Source organism: Hylobates moloch, unplaced genomic scaffold, assembly GCF_009828535.3.
Source record: "Hylobates moloch isolate HMO894 unplaced genomic scaffold, HMol_V3 SCAFFOLD_17, whole genome shotgun sequence".
NCBI classification, from domain to species: domain Eukaryota; kingdom Metazoa; phylum Chordata; class Mammalia; order Primates; family Hylobatidae; genus Hylobates; species Hylobates moloch.
In genome coordinates, this window is record NW_026652292.1 from 78,926,382 (window position 1) to 78,944,926 (window position 18,545).

General features: G+C 53.2%; 1 protein-coding gene across 1 annotated transcript in view; it reads left to right on the plus strand.

Annotated features, from left to right (window-relative positions):
• The window catches only part of SORCS2 (sortilin related VPS10 domain containing receptor 2), a 524,651-nt gene that overhangs the window by 177,514 nt on the left and 328,592 nt on the right, over positions 1-18,545 (plus strand). The window contains exon 2 of the mRNA XM_032135565.1: positions 18,436-18,503. Coding sequence (XP_031991456.1) covers positions 18,436-18,503 — 68 coding nt within the window. The remainder of the gene's footprint in view (positions 1-18,435; positions 18,504-18,545) is intronic.

The following is an 18,545-nucleotide window of genomic DNA, read 5'->3' on the forward strand; positions in this document are numbered from 1 at the left end:
CATTGTCTAACTCTGGCTTCTGAGACTTTCCCCTGCAACACCCTGTCTGGGTTGTTCCCAGGTTCTGCTTGGACCACCACCGTCCCCATGAAGTGGAGCTCCCTACTCTGATCAAAGGGAAAGGCCGCCTCTGACAGAACCTCTGTGTCCCTTCCTAGTCCCTTGAGTCAGGCATGGGGCTACAGAATCATTGAATAAGGGTGTTGGACATTTATACCAGTGTCTCATTCAGATGATAAATGGAAGTTCTAGAATCATCAAGACAGTTCCGTGGGCCTCTGTCTCTTGGCATGGAAACTCTCATCCTACGTCCCGTGTTGGGTGAGAGATCTCAGTTCCCTGGGCCTTGCAGCATTGCGGGGCCATCAGCAGGGTACCGCGGTGGGATTTCTGAAGCAAGATCTGGTATGGCTGGGGCCAGCCAGTGAGAAGCCTTTTCTCACGCACGTCCAGTCATGGGAGCCATGCTCATGCGCGTGGGTGAGATGCCAAATTGCACTTCCTCGATTGCGTGGAGGAACATCTGAGTTCAGGCTTGGCTGCCCAGAACCAGCCTGAGCCAGCTTTGTGTCACTGGTAATAGCAGCTGAAAACAGTTAAAAAAGAGAAACAAAACAAAAATGCACATGCAATACTGCAATACACATCCACCCCAAAGCCTATTAGAAGTGACTGTGAGGATTATTGGCTGCCGGCACTGTGTGTCCACAGAGGAGTGGACGAGGACAAATGTCTTGGGTTTGTGTCGAGTGTACGTGGCTTCTTCCTCTATCTCCTTCAAGTCACTTTCCCTGCCATCGGCCGCTTGTTGTTCGTGTGCAGGTTACTTGCCTCTCTGGGCCTCAGCGGCAAATGAGGATAATACCTAATCAGAGATTGTTATGGAGATTAAATGAGGTGAATGCTTATAGCTTAGAAAGTTCTAGGTAAATGCTTGTGATGCAAACACATAAGCCAGGTGACTGTGAGAATCAAATGCAGGCAGGTCTGGAAGCAGTTCTTGGCACATGGTAGGAGTGCAGTTGGTGACAATTGACCTCTGCATCTCCCATCACGCTGAAGCCTGCCTGGGCAGGACTCTGCATCTGTGTGCAATGAGAACAAACAGGATCTCTTTTGTAGTACAATTTTTCCCCAGTTGTAAATATAAAGCATGCTTATTATAGAAAAGCTGGAAAATATGCAAAGAGTAAAAACAACAACAACAACAAAAAAAACTGGCTGGGCACGGTGGCACATGCCTGTAATCCCAGCACTTCGGGAAGCCAAGGCCGGTGGATCAGTTGAGGTCAGGACTTTGAGACCAGCCTGGCCAACATGATGAAACCCTGTCTCTACTAAAAATGCAAAAATGAGCCAGGTCTGGTGGTGGGCTCCTGTAATCCCAGGTACTCCGGAGGCTGAGGCAGGAGAATCGCTTGAACCCGGGAGGTGGAGGTTGCAGTGAGCCAAGATTGCACCACTGCACTCCAGCCTGGGTGACAGAGCAAGACTCTGTCTCAAAACAAAAATAAAAACAACAAAAACAATTCACTAATACCCAGAGGTCATTCATTATTTTCTCACTCAGGCATATTTTTTTCTGGTTCATTTTCTGCATATGTCTGTATGTCCATATGCATGTCTTTGTGGGTTCATACATAGGTATGCCTGAATAAACTTTTTAAGACTTACAAAGAAGGGATTGTGACCAACACTCTAGTCGAGTTAAACAGGTATTTGCTGTTCATCTAGTGTCTAGAATTTCCCAAAACAGCAGGCACTTCTAATCTCAAGCCTCCCCGGATGTCCTCTGGAAGGGGCAGGGTCATTCCTGACCCCTGCCCCCACCCAGCCCACAGACCTTCCAGCCCCAGTGCGCAAACCCTGGCCTGCAGTCACGTGCAGCCTGACAACTGGCTCTGCACTAGGATTCGGGCTGTGAAAGTGGTTTCTGCCTGCAAAGAGTTTATAGTCTTATGGAGGAAATAGGCACATAAGCACGTGTTTTCTGTATGCGTGTGGAAGTATAGGGAGGACACGTTGTGTCTGTAATTTCAAATATTTGTTCATGTCACATTGTACCGTGGGTATTTTCTCAGATCATTGTTTGTCTTTTTTTTTCCTCCTGATTTGTATCATTGATTGAATGAAATGGTTATGCTATGGTTTATGGAACCATTCCCCAGTAGGGGTTGTTTCTGGCTTGTTATAAACAAATGATGCTGACGAGCACATAGATACAGCTTCGAATGTTGACAAGCAGATGTGTTTGCCCAGTCCCAGAACTGGGGCTGTGACGGGGGGACAGATCGGACCTTCTGCCAAGGGTCTGATTCTGGTGGAAGGGAGAACCGCATGAAGCCACATGCCACACTCCCAGCAGGCACTCAATAGACATTCATCACTTCAGCTTCCCCTCTGAAAGCTGAGACCACATCCTGATGCATGTTTAAATAGTTCTGCCAAATTTGTTCCATCATTAACTTTCAATCACTGTTAATTTTAGACAGGGCTCTTAATTCAAGTTTTTTGTCTTTGTCAAGTTGATGGAGATGGCTCTGTTTTTAGCCCTGATATGATGGTGGCAGGGCTCTCCTTCACCCGGGATGGCAGAATGCCCTCTGCCACAGCTGGTAATGAAATGCCAGGCTTGTGATTTAGCTCCATCAGCTCAGGAAGTTTACATGGGGAGCCTGATTTGACAGGTCTGTTTTATAACAAGTCACGCCAGTGAAGGGAGCCTTCTATTTGATATACTTAAGGCAGAATTCAGCCATATGTTTGGGTCCCAACAGAATCGTTCCCGTCTTCGTCCTTCCATGGAAGATACATTGAGTTCACCCTGGGGAGATATCTTTTAAATTAGATTTCAGAAATGAAGATCTTGTTTTTTTGTGTCCAGAAACTTAACCCTTCCATGATTTTCTTCTCTCCAAATAAGTCACAATATACCCCGATTTTCCTGAAGAGGGATATATGGTATTTTTCCTCTGCTTTTAGTTATAATTAGACTAGCTGAACTACATGGAGAAGCTAAAGCTGCGTTTATTTGTTACAGGCATGTTTATATCAAATACAAATGGGGTGGATGGGCTTGTGACTCTTCATGGCCATGAAAATGAAATGAATTTGGTCTCTGAAAGTAACCTTGGGTGAGACTAACATCTCTGTTGAAATTGACTCTATTGCTTCTCTTCAGGCTAATGTGTATCATTGGAGGGGTCCATTCAGATAATTTAAGGCACCTTTATGGGGTTCTGTATTAGTCTGTTCTCACGCTGCTATGAAGAAATACCCGAGACTGGGTAATTTATAAAGAAAAGAGGGATGATACAGTTCCACATGGCTGGGGAGGCCTCAGGAAACTTATAATCATGGCGGAAGGGGGAGCAAACATGTCCTTCTTCACATGGCATCAGGAGAGAGAAGTGCCAAGCGAAGGGGGAAGCCCCTTATAAAACCACCAGATCTCGTGGGAACTCACTCACTATCACCTATCATGAGAATGGCATGGGGGAATCCACCCCTGTGATTCAATTCTCTCCACCTGGTCCCACCCTTGACACGTGGGGATTATTGCAATTCAAGGTGAGATTTAGGTGGGGACATAGAGCCCAACCATATCAGGTTCCTCCCCCCCACACTGCTACCAGAACACCTGTGTGCCAGGCTTTGCATGTGGCATCCCTGAGGCATTGCTCCCCATCCCCACCCCTGCCCACCTCCCTCAGACCACCGTGGGCAGCTGAGAGTTATCCCAAGTCTGCCCCTACCAGGTCCGGGCCCATTCTGTGACCCTGAATTAGAGGAAAGACCACATTTCCTCTTCTTGTCCTATTGGCCATCATGGACACGGATTCATTCTTGGCCTTTTTAATTGACCCTGGCTGAGTGGGACAGACAGCAAAAGAGAGCCTCTCCCTACATGCCCCTTCATTCTCGGGTAATATGCATACCCTGGCCTTTGTTTTATCCGGTGATTTACATGCTGATCACACACATCTAAAGCAGATGTCCTGGGTTACTGTGAGATTCTGTTGCCTCCTAGATCCTGTGCTTGGGATGTGGCTAAGGATGCCAGGTTGGAGGGAGGCACATCTGAGTATGGGCCAGCTCTCCATGTGGGCCTACCTTTAAAAGGAGGATCCTTTCAGAAATCGCATCTGTGCTGCGGTTGACTCCCCAGGGTGTAGCAGGTTCAGCAAGAGTTGGGGCATCCTGAGCCTTGGGAGGGCAGGAGGGAGGGCAGGATCACCATTGGGCATCTGCAGGGCTGCCTTGGGGAGCAAATACAGCCTGTGAGGTCGCACCAGGCAGAGCTGGGGTGGATGGGTGGAAGCACGGGAGGCGTATTCAGATAAGCATGAGAAGGGCCTTTGGGAGTGGGGCGCCCCATCGTGGGAGGTGTGCACATGGAAAGGCTGTTGGCTGGGCTGCTGCAATTCCAGTGATGTCTGGCTGAGGCTTCCCCATCCACGAATGAGTTTCTTATGTTATCGGTTCCCCCACTAAACACCCTTCGCAATAGACGTGCGGATACTATGGGTGTCCATTTTGCAGATAGTATGATTGCAGAGGGATAGGTAACCTGCCCAAAGCCATATAGTCCAAATGAGGGAGAACCTTCCAGACCCTGTGGCTTTTTAGATTCGTTCTCTAAGCAGAGGCAAGGGACTCACTGGGAAATATGTTGCTTTGTTTGTCAGATTTATACCAAGACCTCTATGAAGGGCCTGTAGTCCTTCAGGCTGTGGCATGCCTAGAAAACACGCTGAAGGCAGCTGCAGAAACTTGGTTTTTAGACATCACCAAATGCTATTTTTAAAATGCTTTTCTTAAAATACTTCGTCTCGACATTCAGTGCGTGAGTGTGATGATTTGTCTCCTCCTGGTCCCTGGCTCCCCATCCCCAGTCTGCCGGTTCCGTTCCGCTTTCCCGATGCCCAGAGCCTGGCTGAGGACAGGCTTGGAAGAGCCACGGGTACCCAGAGGTTGCTCAGCAATGGCCATTTCTTCAAGATGGCCTGGGTCATGGCTGCTCATGCCTCAGAAAGCCTGGAGATGGGTAGACAGAAGCCATGGGGTGCTGCTGTCAAAGACGTGCTCAGCCCCAGCCTGGGGACTGGGGCTCACCTGGAGCCTCCACAGGAGCCTGGTTCTGAGATCTCTGCTGTCTGAGCATAGGGATCTTGTCTGGGGGCCCCAAGAGGTGTTTGGCTTTAAACAAGTAGCGTTCATAGGGGACAGGCTTTTGTGGTTTCATCGAGAAGCTGAAGGTGCTGAGTCCTGCGAACAGTCTCACAGCTGTTTCCTGCCATGTTGGAGTTGCACTGGACAGGCAGTGAGCTCCCCGTCACCGGACTCCTGGGCTATTACTGGGGACTGGTGGGGAAGCTGGTGTTGGAGATTCTGAATTCAAGAGAAACTGAGTGTTTTCCAAAGTGAGGTAGTTCCGCTGCTGAGGAGGGGCTGGGGCAGAGCATCTGATGGCTTTAAAGCCCAGGGCAAGGACGTCAATGTGGTTTCCGTCGTCCTCTGCTGACCCGTGGCTAGACCGCCTGTGGCAGCTCCCTCGTTCCTCCTTAATAAAGTCAGGGCAGGCTGTAGGCCTCAAGCTTGTCTTAGGCAAGCTATTGCTATTTATTTTTGTAGTTACCTTCTATGGATGACAAGTAATGTTTGTTTTCTGTTGCCGTGATGTGAAACTTGCTTACCTGTGTGAAGGAAGTGGGTTAATTAGGTGTGGTGGCTCACGCCTGTAATCCCAGCACTTTGGGAGGCCAAGACGGGCGGATCACGATGTTGAGATCAAGGCCAGCCTGGCCAACATGGTGAAACCCCGTCTCTACTAAAAATACAAAAATTAGCCGGGTGTGGTGGCAGGCGCCTGTAGTCCCAGCTACTCGGGAGGCTGAGGCAGGAGAATCGCTTGAACCTGGGAGGAAGAGGTTTCAGTGAGCCAAGATCACGCCACTGCACTCCAGCCTGGGCAACAGAGTGAGACTCTGTCTCAAAAAAAAAAAAAAAAAAGTGGGTTAATTAACAATGACAGCTTCATGATGTACCCTCCTGGTGGGTGATTCTGGTGCAGATGTTTGAAGATAGTCCCTGAAGATCAGATATTGGGTTTCTTGAGCTGTTTGGTCGATGACATGAGACTCCTGGCTCTCTTTGGAGGGGACGGCCGCTTTGACCTGCAGGTCCAGCTGGGAGAGCATTCCAGCACAGGCCTGCCAGTGAGACACATGGAGCAGAGCTGGAGGGCGGAGCGCAGCGCTGGAGGGCGGAGCGCAGCGCTGGAGGGCGGAGCGCAGCGCCGGAGGGCGGAGCGCAGAGCTGGAGACACATGGAGCGCAGAGCTGGAGGGCGGAGCGCAGCGCCGGAGGGCGGAGCGCAGCGCCGGAGGGCGGAGCGCAGAGCTGGAGACACATGGAGCGCAGAGCTGGAGGGCGGAGAGCAGAGCTGGAGGGCGGAGCGCAGAGCTGGAGGGCGGAGCGCAGAGCTGGAGGGCGCGGCCCCAGAAGAAGAGCACACTGTGCTCAAAGCCACACAGTGTTAGAGGCCAGCCTTCCCCAAAGCTGACATCAGAGGCTGCCCTGTGGGGGCTGCCCCTGAAAGGGTCCCTCCCTGCAGGAAGCCCACTTTCCCAAAGGCTCTTCCTCCTCCTCCCTGGTGAAGGCCGTCCCCCGTGAGTGTGGGGTCCCTGGCAGAGGGAGGGTGGCTGTGCAGGTGTGGATGGAGAAGAGGAGCCCCTCCGGCAGCCAACTCTGTTACTCAGAGAATGACGTAAACCTTCTCTTTGAGAGAATTTCCCAGAAGAGTAGGCTCTTCTAATCCCAAGCCTCCCCAGATGTCCTCTGGAAGGGACAGGGTCATTCCTGACCCCCGCCCCCACCCAGCCCACTGACATTCCAGCCCCAGTGCACAAACCCTGGACTGCAGCCATGTGCAGCCTGAAGGCCACCACGTGCCAGGTGCTAGGAGCCAGGGCCAGAGAGCCTTAGGCTCCAGGAGGTGCAGTGCAGAGGGGCAGGCCACAGCCTTCAACCAGCAGAGCAGGCAGACAGCAGAATGATCAGGCACCAAGCTCTCCGTTCCACTAGCCTCTCTGGGCCAGGCCTGTGGAGTCTCCAGAGCAAACGGGCAGGTGAACAGGACCAGGGACACAAGGAAGGAAGGGAGTCGGGTCAAAGACGGGACCTCGTTAGGGAAAGTCCTAGGCGTGAGGGGCTCCAAGGCCTCCAGAAGGACCTTGAAGGGTGGGTGGCGCCGCTGGTGGAGTGGGGAGGCATTTTGGGTTGGGTGTGGGCTGAGCCAGCCCTCAGAGCAGGGCAAAGCTGATGGTGCCTGGAGCTGAGCGGGGAGTGATGGGGGTCTTGGTCTCCAAAGGTCTTGACCACAGGGCTGGGGTTTGGACTTTAGCCTCTGGGCAGTGGGAGACCCTGATTGTGTGTGAGCCTGGGAGTGACATCACCATCATCCTCGCTGGTGTTTAGATAACATCCCTGGTTGTAAAGTGAGTTCCCAAGTGACATCTCCGGCTGCCCCAGGGTTAATGCCCCTGTAAGGTGCAGAGAACAGGCCCCTCCTGAGACAGCCCCAAGACTAGACCAGATCCCCGCGTTGAGTTTGAAACTGATTGCCAGTCCTCCCTGCCAGGGAACCGGGAAGGCCTTATTGACCCCATAGATTGAGTCCCAGACTGGACTGCAAATTCTGAAAGGCGGTAGAAAATGATGCTGACATGCCTGTATGCTTAGTGCTTTCCCGAAATTCTTAACAGGGTCCACACCTGGAGAAAATGACAGAACTCCTGCCCTGGGTAAGGGGAGGGGCATCATGATCCGTTTCCATTTGAGAATCAGCGTATGGGGGCTGGAGGGGGCTGGAGGGGACGGTCTGCAGGTCTGGGGGGCAGGGCTGGGGCTGTTCAGTGGCCCAGGGAGAGAAGAAGGGGCCAGAACTGGGGAGGGTGGGTGCAGACGGCTTCAGGGCCCACACCTCCTGCTGGCACAGGGCTCCGTGCCAGGGCCTGCACAACATCGAGGGACCCACACACATGCTTTAATTTCCTTTAAAATCAGAAGAAAATAAAATGAACTTTTAGGTCGAGAACATGTTTTGATCCATAATATGAAGATATGCTATTTTTTAATACCAACACAGCCAAAACATACACATTCTGATATTTTTTAATGGAGGAAAAGGCCATGAAGACGCCAGCGCTTCGATCCCATGGAGTCCTCATGCCCCGAGGGGCTGCTGAGGGGCAGATTTCAAAACAGGGCCTTGTGTCATGGATGCTTCTCCCGGCAGCTTTCTTGAGTAGATAATTCGCCGTGGAGCTCAGAGGGCTGTGAGTGGCTTCTTCCCAAGCTGGCATCAGAACCTCCAACCTCTACCTTCCTGACAATTCTGAGGAGTAGGCCTTTAGAGGTCCACAGCCTGCTCGGGTTCCCTAAGGCCAAGGGACATTGTTCAGGGGCTGCTGTGCCCAAATCTGGGTCTTTGCAGTTGGACGCAGCCAGTGACTTCTTCCACCCGCCCCTCCTCCTCCTGCGAGAGGCAGCGCTTCCTTTGTGCCTGGCACCTCTGTTCAGACATGACAGCGTCGTTTCTAAAGAGAAATTCTTGGAGGTAATGAACATATGGTTGTCTGGCAGGGCACCAGCAGGGAGGGGGAGAGCACTGGAGCCTGGGGAGGGATTTCTGCTTTAAAAACAGGATCAGCAATTTCCACCCACCTCCCAGAGATGCCCCGGGCACTTTTTATGTTGAAAGACGCTCGGCAGTAACAACATCACAGCTTATCCAATTACCTTTCATTGCCATAAATAGACCTGAGAAATGCCAACCCTTCCAGGTAGAAGCACATTTTGAATAGCAACGACAAAAAAAAAAAAAAACAAAAAACAAAACAAAACAAAAAAAACCCACCAAAACAGCAGCTTGTAATTTCATTAATAATTTTACTTACAGTGACTATTAAAAAGGAGTGATGGGTGAAATTAAAATTCAATCAGGTTATGAGAAATGGAGAGTAAATAATATTTTCAAAGGATAGCTGAGGTAGAAAAGTCTACCAAGGCCCACCTATTAAAATACACATCATCCCTTAAACAGATTTAATGTAAAAATGCAATTTTCCACAGATCAGCAGCGCCCGTCCATTTATTTGCTGCTGACTGATTTTGATTTATGAGGCCCTTTCTTAGCTTCGTTCTCAGCTCTCCTTTTTTCAAACACTGGGTTTTGTGCCTGTGAAGGTGTCCAATGCCTGTGCATGAAGGGCCTTCTTCCTCCCACAGTCCCTGCAGAGGCCCTTGGTGGAGGCCCTTGGTGGCGGCCCAAGGGCTGCATGGTGGAGTCTGAGGCCGAAGCTGCCACCCAGCCCTCCTTGTGTGAGTGGCGAGACTTGGGGCAGGTAATGCCGCTCTGTGCCTCAACTTCCCCCAAATGGGGACAACGTGGTTCCCAGGGACAAGGCCTGTGGGGGGATTAAAAGAGATAACATCCATAGAATGCTCAGCAGGCGGCTCAGGACAGAGGAAGTCATTTATTTTAATGAGATGGTGATGAGAATTGGCGGCTTTTCTGGCCCAGGCATCTTGGGTGAGGCATCCTGCCTGCCCGCAGTGCACCTCCAGTGCAGGTCAGACCTCGGGGGGCTGGGGCTGGCTGTGGGAAGGAGACGGGGTTAGGGTACGTACACGGGGCCCTGCAAATGTCTCTGCCTCAACCATGCTGGGTAACAGGTGTCAGTGAGGTGGTTTAAGGCAAACCACCCGTGTCTATACCACAGGGTTGGAGGACATCTCCCAGCCCAGCTGAGCGCCCGGCTCCACCCGAGACCCTTCTTGGGAGACAGTTTGTTCTGGGTTCCCACCTCCTTCCTGGCTGACCCTCACACTGCACCGGTTGATCCCTCTGGACACACTGCACGGCCAACTCCCTGCATCCTTGCTTCAGCTCTGTGAGGCTCAGTGGCTTGCCCAGGAGTGCATAGCAGGCACGGGCACGGAGAAGGGCCAGGACTCAGAGGAGAGCCCTTTGCGGAGGTGCCTGAGGGCAGGGGGCCTAGACAATGCATTCGAGGAGGAATCAGGCAGGTGGGGGCCCAGGCTCGCCGGCTCAGCTTCTGCAGATTCTTAGAGGGAAGGCCTGTGCTCACTGCAGCTCTGATGGCTCCACTTTGGAGGGAGAGCCTTCAGGGATGCTCTGCGGGCATTTGTGGATCCCAAGCTTGGAGAATCCAGGGGGGTTCTGTGGAGCAGGGGCCAGGGTGGGTGGCACTCAGGGGTGTATGGGTGGGACTGAGCCAAAGCCCTAGGGTCTGCAGGGTGGGCAGCGGCATTGGCAGCAGTGTTGAGCGAGGCCGCATCCCTCGGAGAGCCAGCACCTTCTGTGGCTTTCTGAGCCTAATGGGATACCTACCCCTCCCCTCAGGGGTCTTTAGTAGAAAGAAACAATATTCCTTTCCCTGGTAAATAAATGCAGGATCAATGTCTTTGAAATGGAATTGATTTCTTCATAGAGGATGAGGGTGCAATGGGGATGCCCAGCACTGAGCCAGCTGGCTTCCTTAGGGACCACAGAATGGGCCGGCCCAGCCAGCACCGTTGAAGGGAAGGGGCCAGCAGGAAGTCCACTCATGCGGGCTGGAGAGAGCTTCTGAGCCTGCTGTCCTAGCTCCCCACGGGGCTGGTCTTGGCCTCAGGCTAATGTGGTTTGGGTCCAGCGCAGCTGGGGCTTGAAGATCGCCACTCTGCACTCGGGAGGAAGGCCCCTGCTCTTCCATGGGGTCCGACGCCCTGCCCCACATTAGGAAGCAAAGCTGGGCCTGGGTGAGGGTGACCCTCCTGAGAGGTGGGCAGCTTGAGCCGCCACCGTTCTCATGTGATGAGGGACAGACGCCAGCTCCTGGGTTCCTGCTTCGGGGCATCATCACTGATCCAACGCTTGTTCAGTACCACCTGAAGGGGCAGGGCACTGCCAAGCCAGCCTAGGCCACCCGCCTCGATTGGGACCAGGTGTCTGAAGTGGCCCTTGCTGGGGGAGAAAGGAAATGCACACTTATTGAGCGCTGACTGCTTCCACCAGCACCTAGCCTTCTCCTTTGCCACGCGATCCAGCCCCACTGGCATGAAAATGAGCATCTTCCTCATGTTTTGGAGGCCAGAGGGAGGGAGGCTGTGGCCAGACTGGTAGACGCCCACCTCACCCAGTGGAGCAGTCACTCCTCAGAGTGGCTCTAATGCCTGCAGCACACACACATACATATGCACACACATGCACATATGCACACATGCAAACACACATGCACACACATACAGGTACACAGAGATACACACACACATGCACACACATACAGGCACACAGATATACACATGCACACACATGCACACAGATACACATGCACACACGCACACACACATGCACACGCATACAGACACACATAGATATGCACACATGCACACACAGTTACGCAGAGATACGCACACATGCACACACATGCACACACACATGTGCACACAGATGCACACATGCGCACAGATGCCCCCACACTTGAAGCTGGGAGACAGGCAGACTGCAGAAGTCAGCTCCATGTTGGCCTGGCTCCTGCTCCTAGCTGCAGTGACTTGGAGGACAAACAGAACCCCAGCAACAGACTCAGCCTGAATCCCCTCCATCTGCTCTTGGTAGAATCTTAACCGGCAGAGAGCTGGTTCTGGGTGGTTTTGGCCAGATGAGAAAAGCCACCTGTGTTCTGGGACCTGCCCGATGAGGGAGGGGAAATGGGGGCTTTGAAAGAAGGAGTCTCTTTTATTTTATTTGAAAAATGTTTTTGAAATAGGTAATACAGCCAAATGGTTCCAAATGTCACGACTACTAAAGGGTCTCTAGTTAAAATCTCCCTGTCTCCCTCCTGTTATCCTTCTCCGCTTCCCAACCCACAGGTGTCCACCTGATCACATTTCCTGTGTCTCCTTCCAGCATGTCACCATGTTTCTTCAAGCAGAGGTGAACATAGATTGTTTTTAAATTGAGATAAAATTCATGTCGCACCAAACTCACCCCTTTAGCCATTTTGAAGTGGCCTTCGCCTCTCCGCTTGTGAACGTAGGAGTGGGCCCAGGAGAGCTCCCTGCATCGGCTCCGACACGTCCTTTTTCATCCGTCCCATCCACACAGGCGCCGGGGCTGCCTTGAGTGGTGAGCTCCCCCGGCGATCCCCCCAGGCGCTGCTGGTGGATGCATGGGTTATTTCTGGTCTCTGGTTGTTGTGGTGTTGTGGTGTTGTGGTGAAGGACTCTGGGCATCCCTCATTTCCCATGCACAGCACTTCGATGGAATAGCTTTTCTGAAGTGGAATCTCCAGGCCAAAGGGCACACGGGCTTGTGCCTACCTTGGTGGTTCTGCCCGTGCCCCACTGCCGGTGGATCATTCCTTCCCCCACGGGCAGTGCGTGTGCAGGTCTTGGAAAGTGGCTTGTTGGTGAACAAATTCTGTTCCTGCCCATCCTGCCTGCGCTTTTCCCCACAGTCCCCGGCAGCGGAGCTTGTCTGCTTGGAGGTCTTCATCCACGCTGGCTGGCAGGTGAGGTGGTCTCCAGCCCAGTAACTCTTTAAGAATAGCTCCAGTTGGTGAGTGCAGAGTTACTGATGTGGAGGGAATTTGGCCAAATCCTGTGTGACCCCGGGACAGAAGAGGGTCTGAGTTGGGCCTGAGTGATGTGACCTGTACCAGCGAGGCACGTCTGAGACTCAGGCAGGCCACTGCCCATGGGCCCCACTGATGGGACTTCTTACAGATTCCAGGGCCCATGTCCATGCCTGGGCGAGTACACAGATGGGGTGGGAGTGAGGAAAGGCCTCTCCAGGAGTGGGTCTTGGCTTTTCTGAGTCAGCCTGCTGCTGATGAATTCACTCAGGAATGGTCATTCAGACACTCCCTGTGTGCTGGCCCTGGTGAGGCTCAGGAGATGGAGGTGTCTGAGGCTGACACAGCTCCTCCCCTCCTGGGGTGCACAGGGTGGTCAGGGAAGGCTTCTAGGAGGTGGTGGCCTTGAAAATGAGCAGGAGGGAGGCAGTGCAGAAATGAGAAGGGGGAGAACACAGCAATCCAAGTATGCAAAGGCCTGGGGGGTGGGCGACAGAGTCAAGGCGGGAGCTTGTGGCTAAGGGGGTGTGTTTGGAGTGGAGTCTGCGGCAGTGAGAGTGGAGGGAACCAGGCTGCTGAGGGACAGGAGGAGCCTCAGCTTCCTGATGAGGCTGAAGGACAGTGAGCAGGGGTGCGGGCCTCCCTCCTGGGGACGCCTTGCCAGGGCAGCCCCTCAAATGTGAGCGACGAAATGAAGCTTCTGCAGGCCTGGGGTGGGGCTGCTGCGGTTCTGCATTTCCAGGAGCTCCCAGGAAGCTGCGTGGCCAGTCCCCACTGTGAGGAGGAGGCCCATGGCGGTGCAGCTTAGCCTGGGAGACCTCAGTGACACTGGGGGCTTTCAGGGGCCTTGGACACTGACCTTAAGTTCTCCCTTTTTCAATGGGGTGTTGATTTTGGAGTCTGCAATCAACACTAAGTTCTTGCAGTCTTTTAGTAGTAGTATTTGGTGCTTTATGTATATTGATTGACAACTGAATTGGACCTGAGTCTGTCTGTCTTTTTGATTATTCTTGAGCCCCCGAAAGGCAACCGTGTGTAAGGCTGCTTCACAATTATTTCCCACTAGCTGTTTGGAAGGCTCAGTGTCCTAAATTGGAGGTGCTCAGAAGGTTTCTTGCTTCTTGTCCTAAAAGGGGCACATCTGAGGAGGCGATGCTGAATGCTCCTGAAGAGCAAACCTGATAAAGACGAAGCTTGGGGGAACTGGGCACTCGTGCAGGGCCAGGGTTCAGGCTGGCTCAGAAAACCTCAGTGTGCGTCTCTCTGAAGGGATTATTGCACGTCTCTCCATAAGGAGCTTGTACCCGGGGCCATTGCTCTGCTGCTGAGTAGGCCCCACTGCACAAAAGCAGAGGGAAGCGGCCCAGGGTCTCAGAGGAGGCACCGTGAACTTCCCTTGGATGGTGAATGGTGAACCTGACCCCCGGATTACGGAACAGCTGACCTCGTTCCTGGTGGATGCTGGTTACATTTGGGGAAGGATTTGGTGGAGCAGTTTATGAAAATGGTCTTTTAGAAACTCCCAGGGCATATTATTAGGTTGTTTGCAATTGAACAGATTTCATGATGTTTGGGGGTTCTAAAGCCATCGTTCGGCTCTAGTTTTTGGAAGGGAGCAACTCCTGCAATTGACAGGTGGAGGAACTGTGAACTCTGCAGGCTTGGAAACGTACCAGTGGTCACTCAGGGAGAAGCGGCTGAGCCTCGGGCGTCTGTGTTCTGATTTCTGGTCTAAGTTTATGTGGATAGACACAAAGAGATGGGGAGACCCTCCCGCAATCTCCAAGTTAGCACCATTTCTCAGATCGGGAAACCGAGGCTCCGCGAGCCTGGCCACCCTGCATCACACCTCTTTGTTTTATTTTAATCCATCTGAGAAGTGCCCACTCTGCCAGGGCCACCTGGTAAAGACAGCATTGACCTCCCAGTTCATGCTGTTCACAAGTGAAGACGCTGATGACTTTGCTGCTGGCCCATCAACCCTGGAGCTGAGACTTCCTCTGAGCCAGCCCCTGTTCCCCAGAGCAGCAGAAAGTCCTGTTAATGCTATTGTGGGTCCGAGGCTGGTTAGCCTCGGCTCCCTCCCACTGCCAGAGCTTTGGGACGTAGCCCAGGCCCCTCATCTCCAGGCAAGTTGGACGGCTCAGTGCAGAGCAGAGGACCCTCCTACAAGCCCAGCACAGGGCTTGGCACTGAGTTGTGTGGTGCAGGTGGGGGCCGGCTGTGGTGACTGGGGGGTGGGGCTCCATGGCCGGCCTCGGGTCTTTCCAGGAACTGAGTGTGGACTTCAGGGTTCTTTTCCTTCTGGGGGAGGGTACCCTCAGTCCCTCTCAGGGAGGGAGCAGGCCCTTCCCTGGAGTAAAGCCAGAGGCAGTGGACACGGGGGCCAGGCTGTGGATGTGGATCTACCAGGACCAGGGTCTGTCCCTGCGGAGCCCTTTCTTTCCCAGGCTGCTAGAGAGTGGATGAGTCGATGCTTGTCACAGGCTGAGCCGGCACAGATTTGGAACCCAGCACCCTGGCTCCCTGGTCCATTTGGTAACATGGCGTTGGGAGAATAGGAACAGATTCGTGCACTGCCTTCCCCACGGCCAGGAGGATGGGAGGTGAGAGGATGAGACGCGGGGTGACACATGCATCCTGAGGAGCCTTCGAAGTAATGAGTGGCGGCAGTGGCCGACCTCTTGTGGACAGCAATAGCTCTTCTTTCCTTGTCTGTTGCTTGGACGTTCCTGGCCGTCTGGGAAAGATCCTTGTGGGCTGCGGGCTCAGGCAGCCTCTGGATGGGAGGAGACCCTTGGCAACGGCCGGGGCTGTGTGGCCCTGACTCACATTCCCAATTTTTCTCCCACCCAGATCAAAGAGCCCCAAGGCTAACACACCAGCCACTGAAAAAACTGTCCCGGGGATATTTCATTTCCCAAGCTGTTAGCTGAGGGCCCCAGAAGGGCATGTCATAAGTTTTGGTTCTTTGAAACCACTTTTAATAGAAGTTTCTTCTGAAAACACAGGCTTTCAGCGTGGCAGTGAAGAGCCCAAGCTTGACGTCGATTTGCTTGGGATCAAATTCTAGCTCTGCCGCTTGCTGAGTGCGTAGTTTTTGGCAAAATATTGAAGCGCTCTCTGCTTTAGTGTCTTCAACTGTAAAACAGGGATAATAGCATGCGGCTCCTGGGGGCATGGGGGCAGCACCTTTTCGGGCTCCCTGGGGCACGGCGGGTGTTGCTGTAACTGTGGGGCTCGTCGGTGGCGGGGCTGAAACCAGTGGTTATTAGCTATCGTTATTCTTAATGGCGACAGCTCCTATGGCTTATGGGTCATTTCACGTTTGCTATTGAATATTTAATCATCGCCGTGGCATCATCATAGACTGGAAAACTGACATGTGTTGAAGTTGAGGGTCTGCTAGTGCAGAGCCAAGCGTGGAACCCCGGTGGTCTGACCTCACTTCAGGGTTCTTTTCCTTGATGACTGCAGAGTCAGGGCATGGTGATGCTGCCTTGCGTCTGGCTCCTCCAGCAGTGGCCCTTGCTGGGCGACCTCCTTGTTTCAGCCCTGGGCAAAGGCAACCCCACAGGAAGCCAAAGTCCCATTTGGCTTGGCCAGTTGAAGCCAGTAGAGTGATTCTGTCCCCAGGACAAAGTGGAAGCGGGTCCTCTTGATGGAAGGAGTGTGGTGGTGGTGGGGAGGGGGGCACTGGCCTCTGCCCAACTTCACTGCATAAACGATCCTTCCTTTGGGTAAAGTCACCTGTATTTCTTTCAGTGAGTGGTGTGGGTGCTTGTTATACGGCAGGTGCTGTGCCCCGCACTGGGGAGATAAACAAGGTCCCCATGCCTAACGGTTTATCCCTCAGCAGTGGAAGCAGACCCTGTGAGCTGTGTGGGGTTGCAGGGAGGTCCAGCGGGGTTGGAGGGGGGTGTACGGAGGGGGCATTGAGCCCAGTGTGGGGGGCCTTCCTGGGGGTGATATGGGTCAGGCTGAGATCTGAAGGTTCAGCAGGAATTCACCGAGGAAATAGGGCTGGGGGATTTGGGGAAGAGCATCCCAGGATGAGGAATGCCTTGTGCAAAGGCCCCAGATGCTGGGGTTTAGAATGAGGGGGTGGGCTGGTGGGGACTCTCCCCTCGAGGGAGGGGGAGGCGGAAGCAGTCTTGCTGGGTGATTGGGTGACCGTCCACAGTGGCAGAGCTGGAATGTACAGGCAGGAGTGACGGGGACGTGAAGCCAGCCTCACAGCAGGGCGCGCCCCAAACCCAGCAGTCTGCAGAAGGGCAGGGTACCCTCCAGAGCCGAGCTCCGCCCCTCGAGGCCAGGGCAGAGTCTGGATCTCACTGCTCCAAGATCAGATTGAGGGGGGCAGGGATTTCCTCCTGGATGGGGCCGGACCAAACATACTTTGAGGTGCCTTCCAGCTGCCACACTCTGGCTGCACAAAAATCCCCTCTGGGAACAGCGTGACTATATCAAATATGAATCAATGGGTTAAAGTCCACACCCTGTCAGCTCCCCACTCCTTGGAGGGACCTGGCTCTGATGGCAGGCTGTGAGCTGACAAGAGAAAATCGCTTTGTTCCTGTGCATGGCATAGCCAATCTGGCCTTGATTGACAACGCCTTGCTTTTTAAAATCATAGCTGCCTGTGAGATGCACACTGTCCCATCTAGGGCAACAGCCCCTCCTTGTGTCTTCCCTGCTCAAATCACCAGGGAAAGAAAGATAGTAGGTCAGCCCAGCTGCCATCTGTGGAAACGGCACCTTAGGATCGAGTGCAGGGAGCTCTGCTTCCATGGAGGAGCCCGACCGTTGGGGATGACCAGGGTGGTGACCCCAAATAACGAGGCTAACAGCTGCTCCAAAACCCAAGGCCGTTCCCATCTTACCTCCTGGGGGCTACCCTGGCCACGGGAGTGTTGGGAACAGCTAACAGGGACTGGCAGTGAGTGAAATGAAATTTGATGTACGTGAAAACGCAGTGGCCGGTGCAGTAATTGGGAAAATCTTTTTCCCATCAGGGCTAGTGCATCCTTATTCCTCACCCCCCCCAACCTTTTTTTGTTTACACGGTTGTTTCAAAAGACAGGTGCTCCTAAACACGTTTATTTTCGTTTTTATAAATAGTTGCATTTTCTGTACAGGCCTGAAATGCACACAGCGTGGTCAGGTGGAGCCCTGTGTGTGATGAATGAATGAATGAATGAATGGTCTCAACAACAAAAACGGGTGTGTGCCACTGAGGACTCCTGGGCCCCCCAAGCATCTTGGCTGTGCCTCCCCAAGTACCACTCCAGGACAAGTAATGACAGACGGACCACAGGGGCCTGCTCTGATCTTGGGTGGCAGCCCCGGCAGTTGTTTCCAGCAGGCTCAGGGGATCCTCTGATGCACTGGTGGAGACAGAGCCCCGTCTCCAGAAACCTTGCCAAATGAGCTCTGTGCTCACACAGGGACCACTGCCCTGGCACTCCCTTTGCCACAGTTTGGGATTGTCCAGGGCTGGGTTTGAATTATTTCCAACGAATGGCAGCTACTGTGTGGATTTCACTGGATTCAGATGTTCCCAGAGTCATTCTGCAGAGCACAAGAAAGTCCTCGGAGCAGAAATAAGCCCACGTCTAAGGGCTCTCATGCAGGGTGGCCCAGAGCCTCCCAGGGATACTGACTGAGAGAGGCCCCTGGGTGGCTGAAATTTAGAGACCCCAAATTCTGGCAGGGAGTAGTGTCGCTGTACCTCTTTTTGAGAACCTTGGAACCCACTGATTTCTGCCTTTTACTTTCTGTTAACACCACAGGTGATCTTGATCCTGACGAAGTACTACCACGCAGACATGGGGAAGGTTCTGGAAAGTTCTCTGTGGCGGTAAGTCAGCCCGATGGCAGGCCTTTCTCTTATGCACCTGCG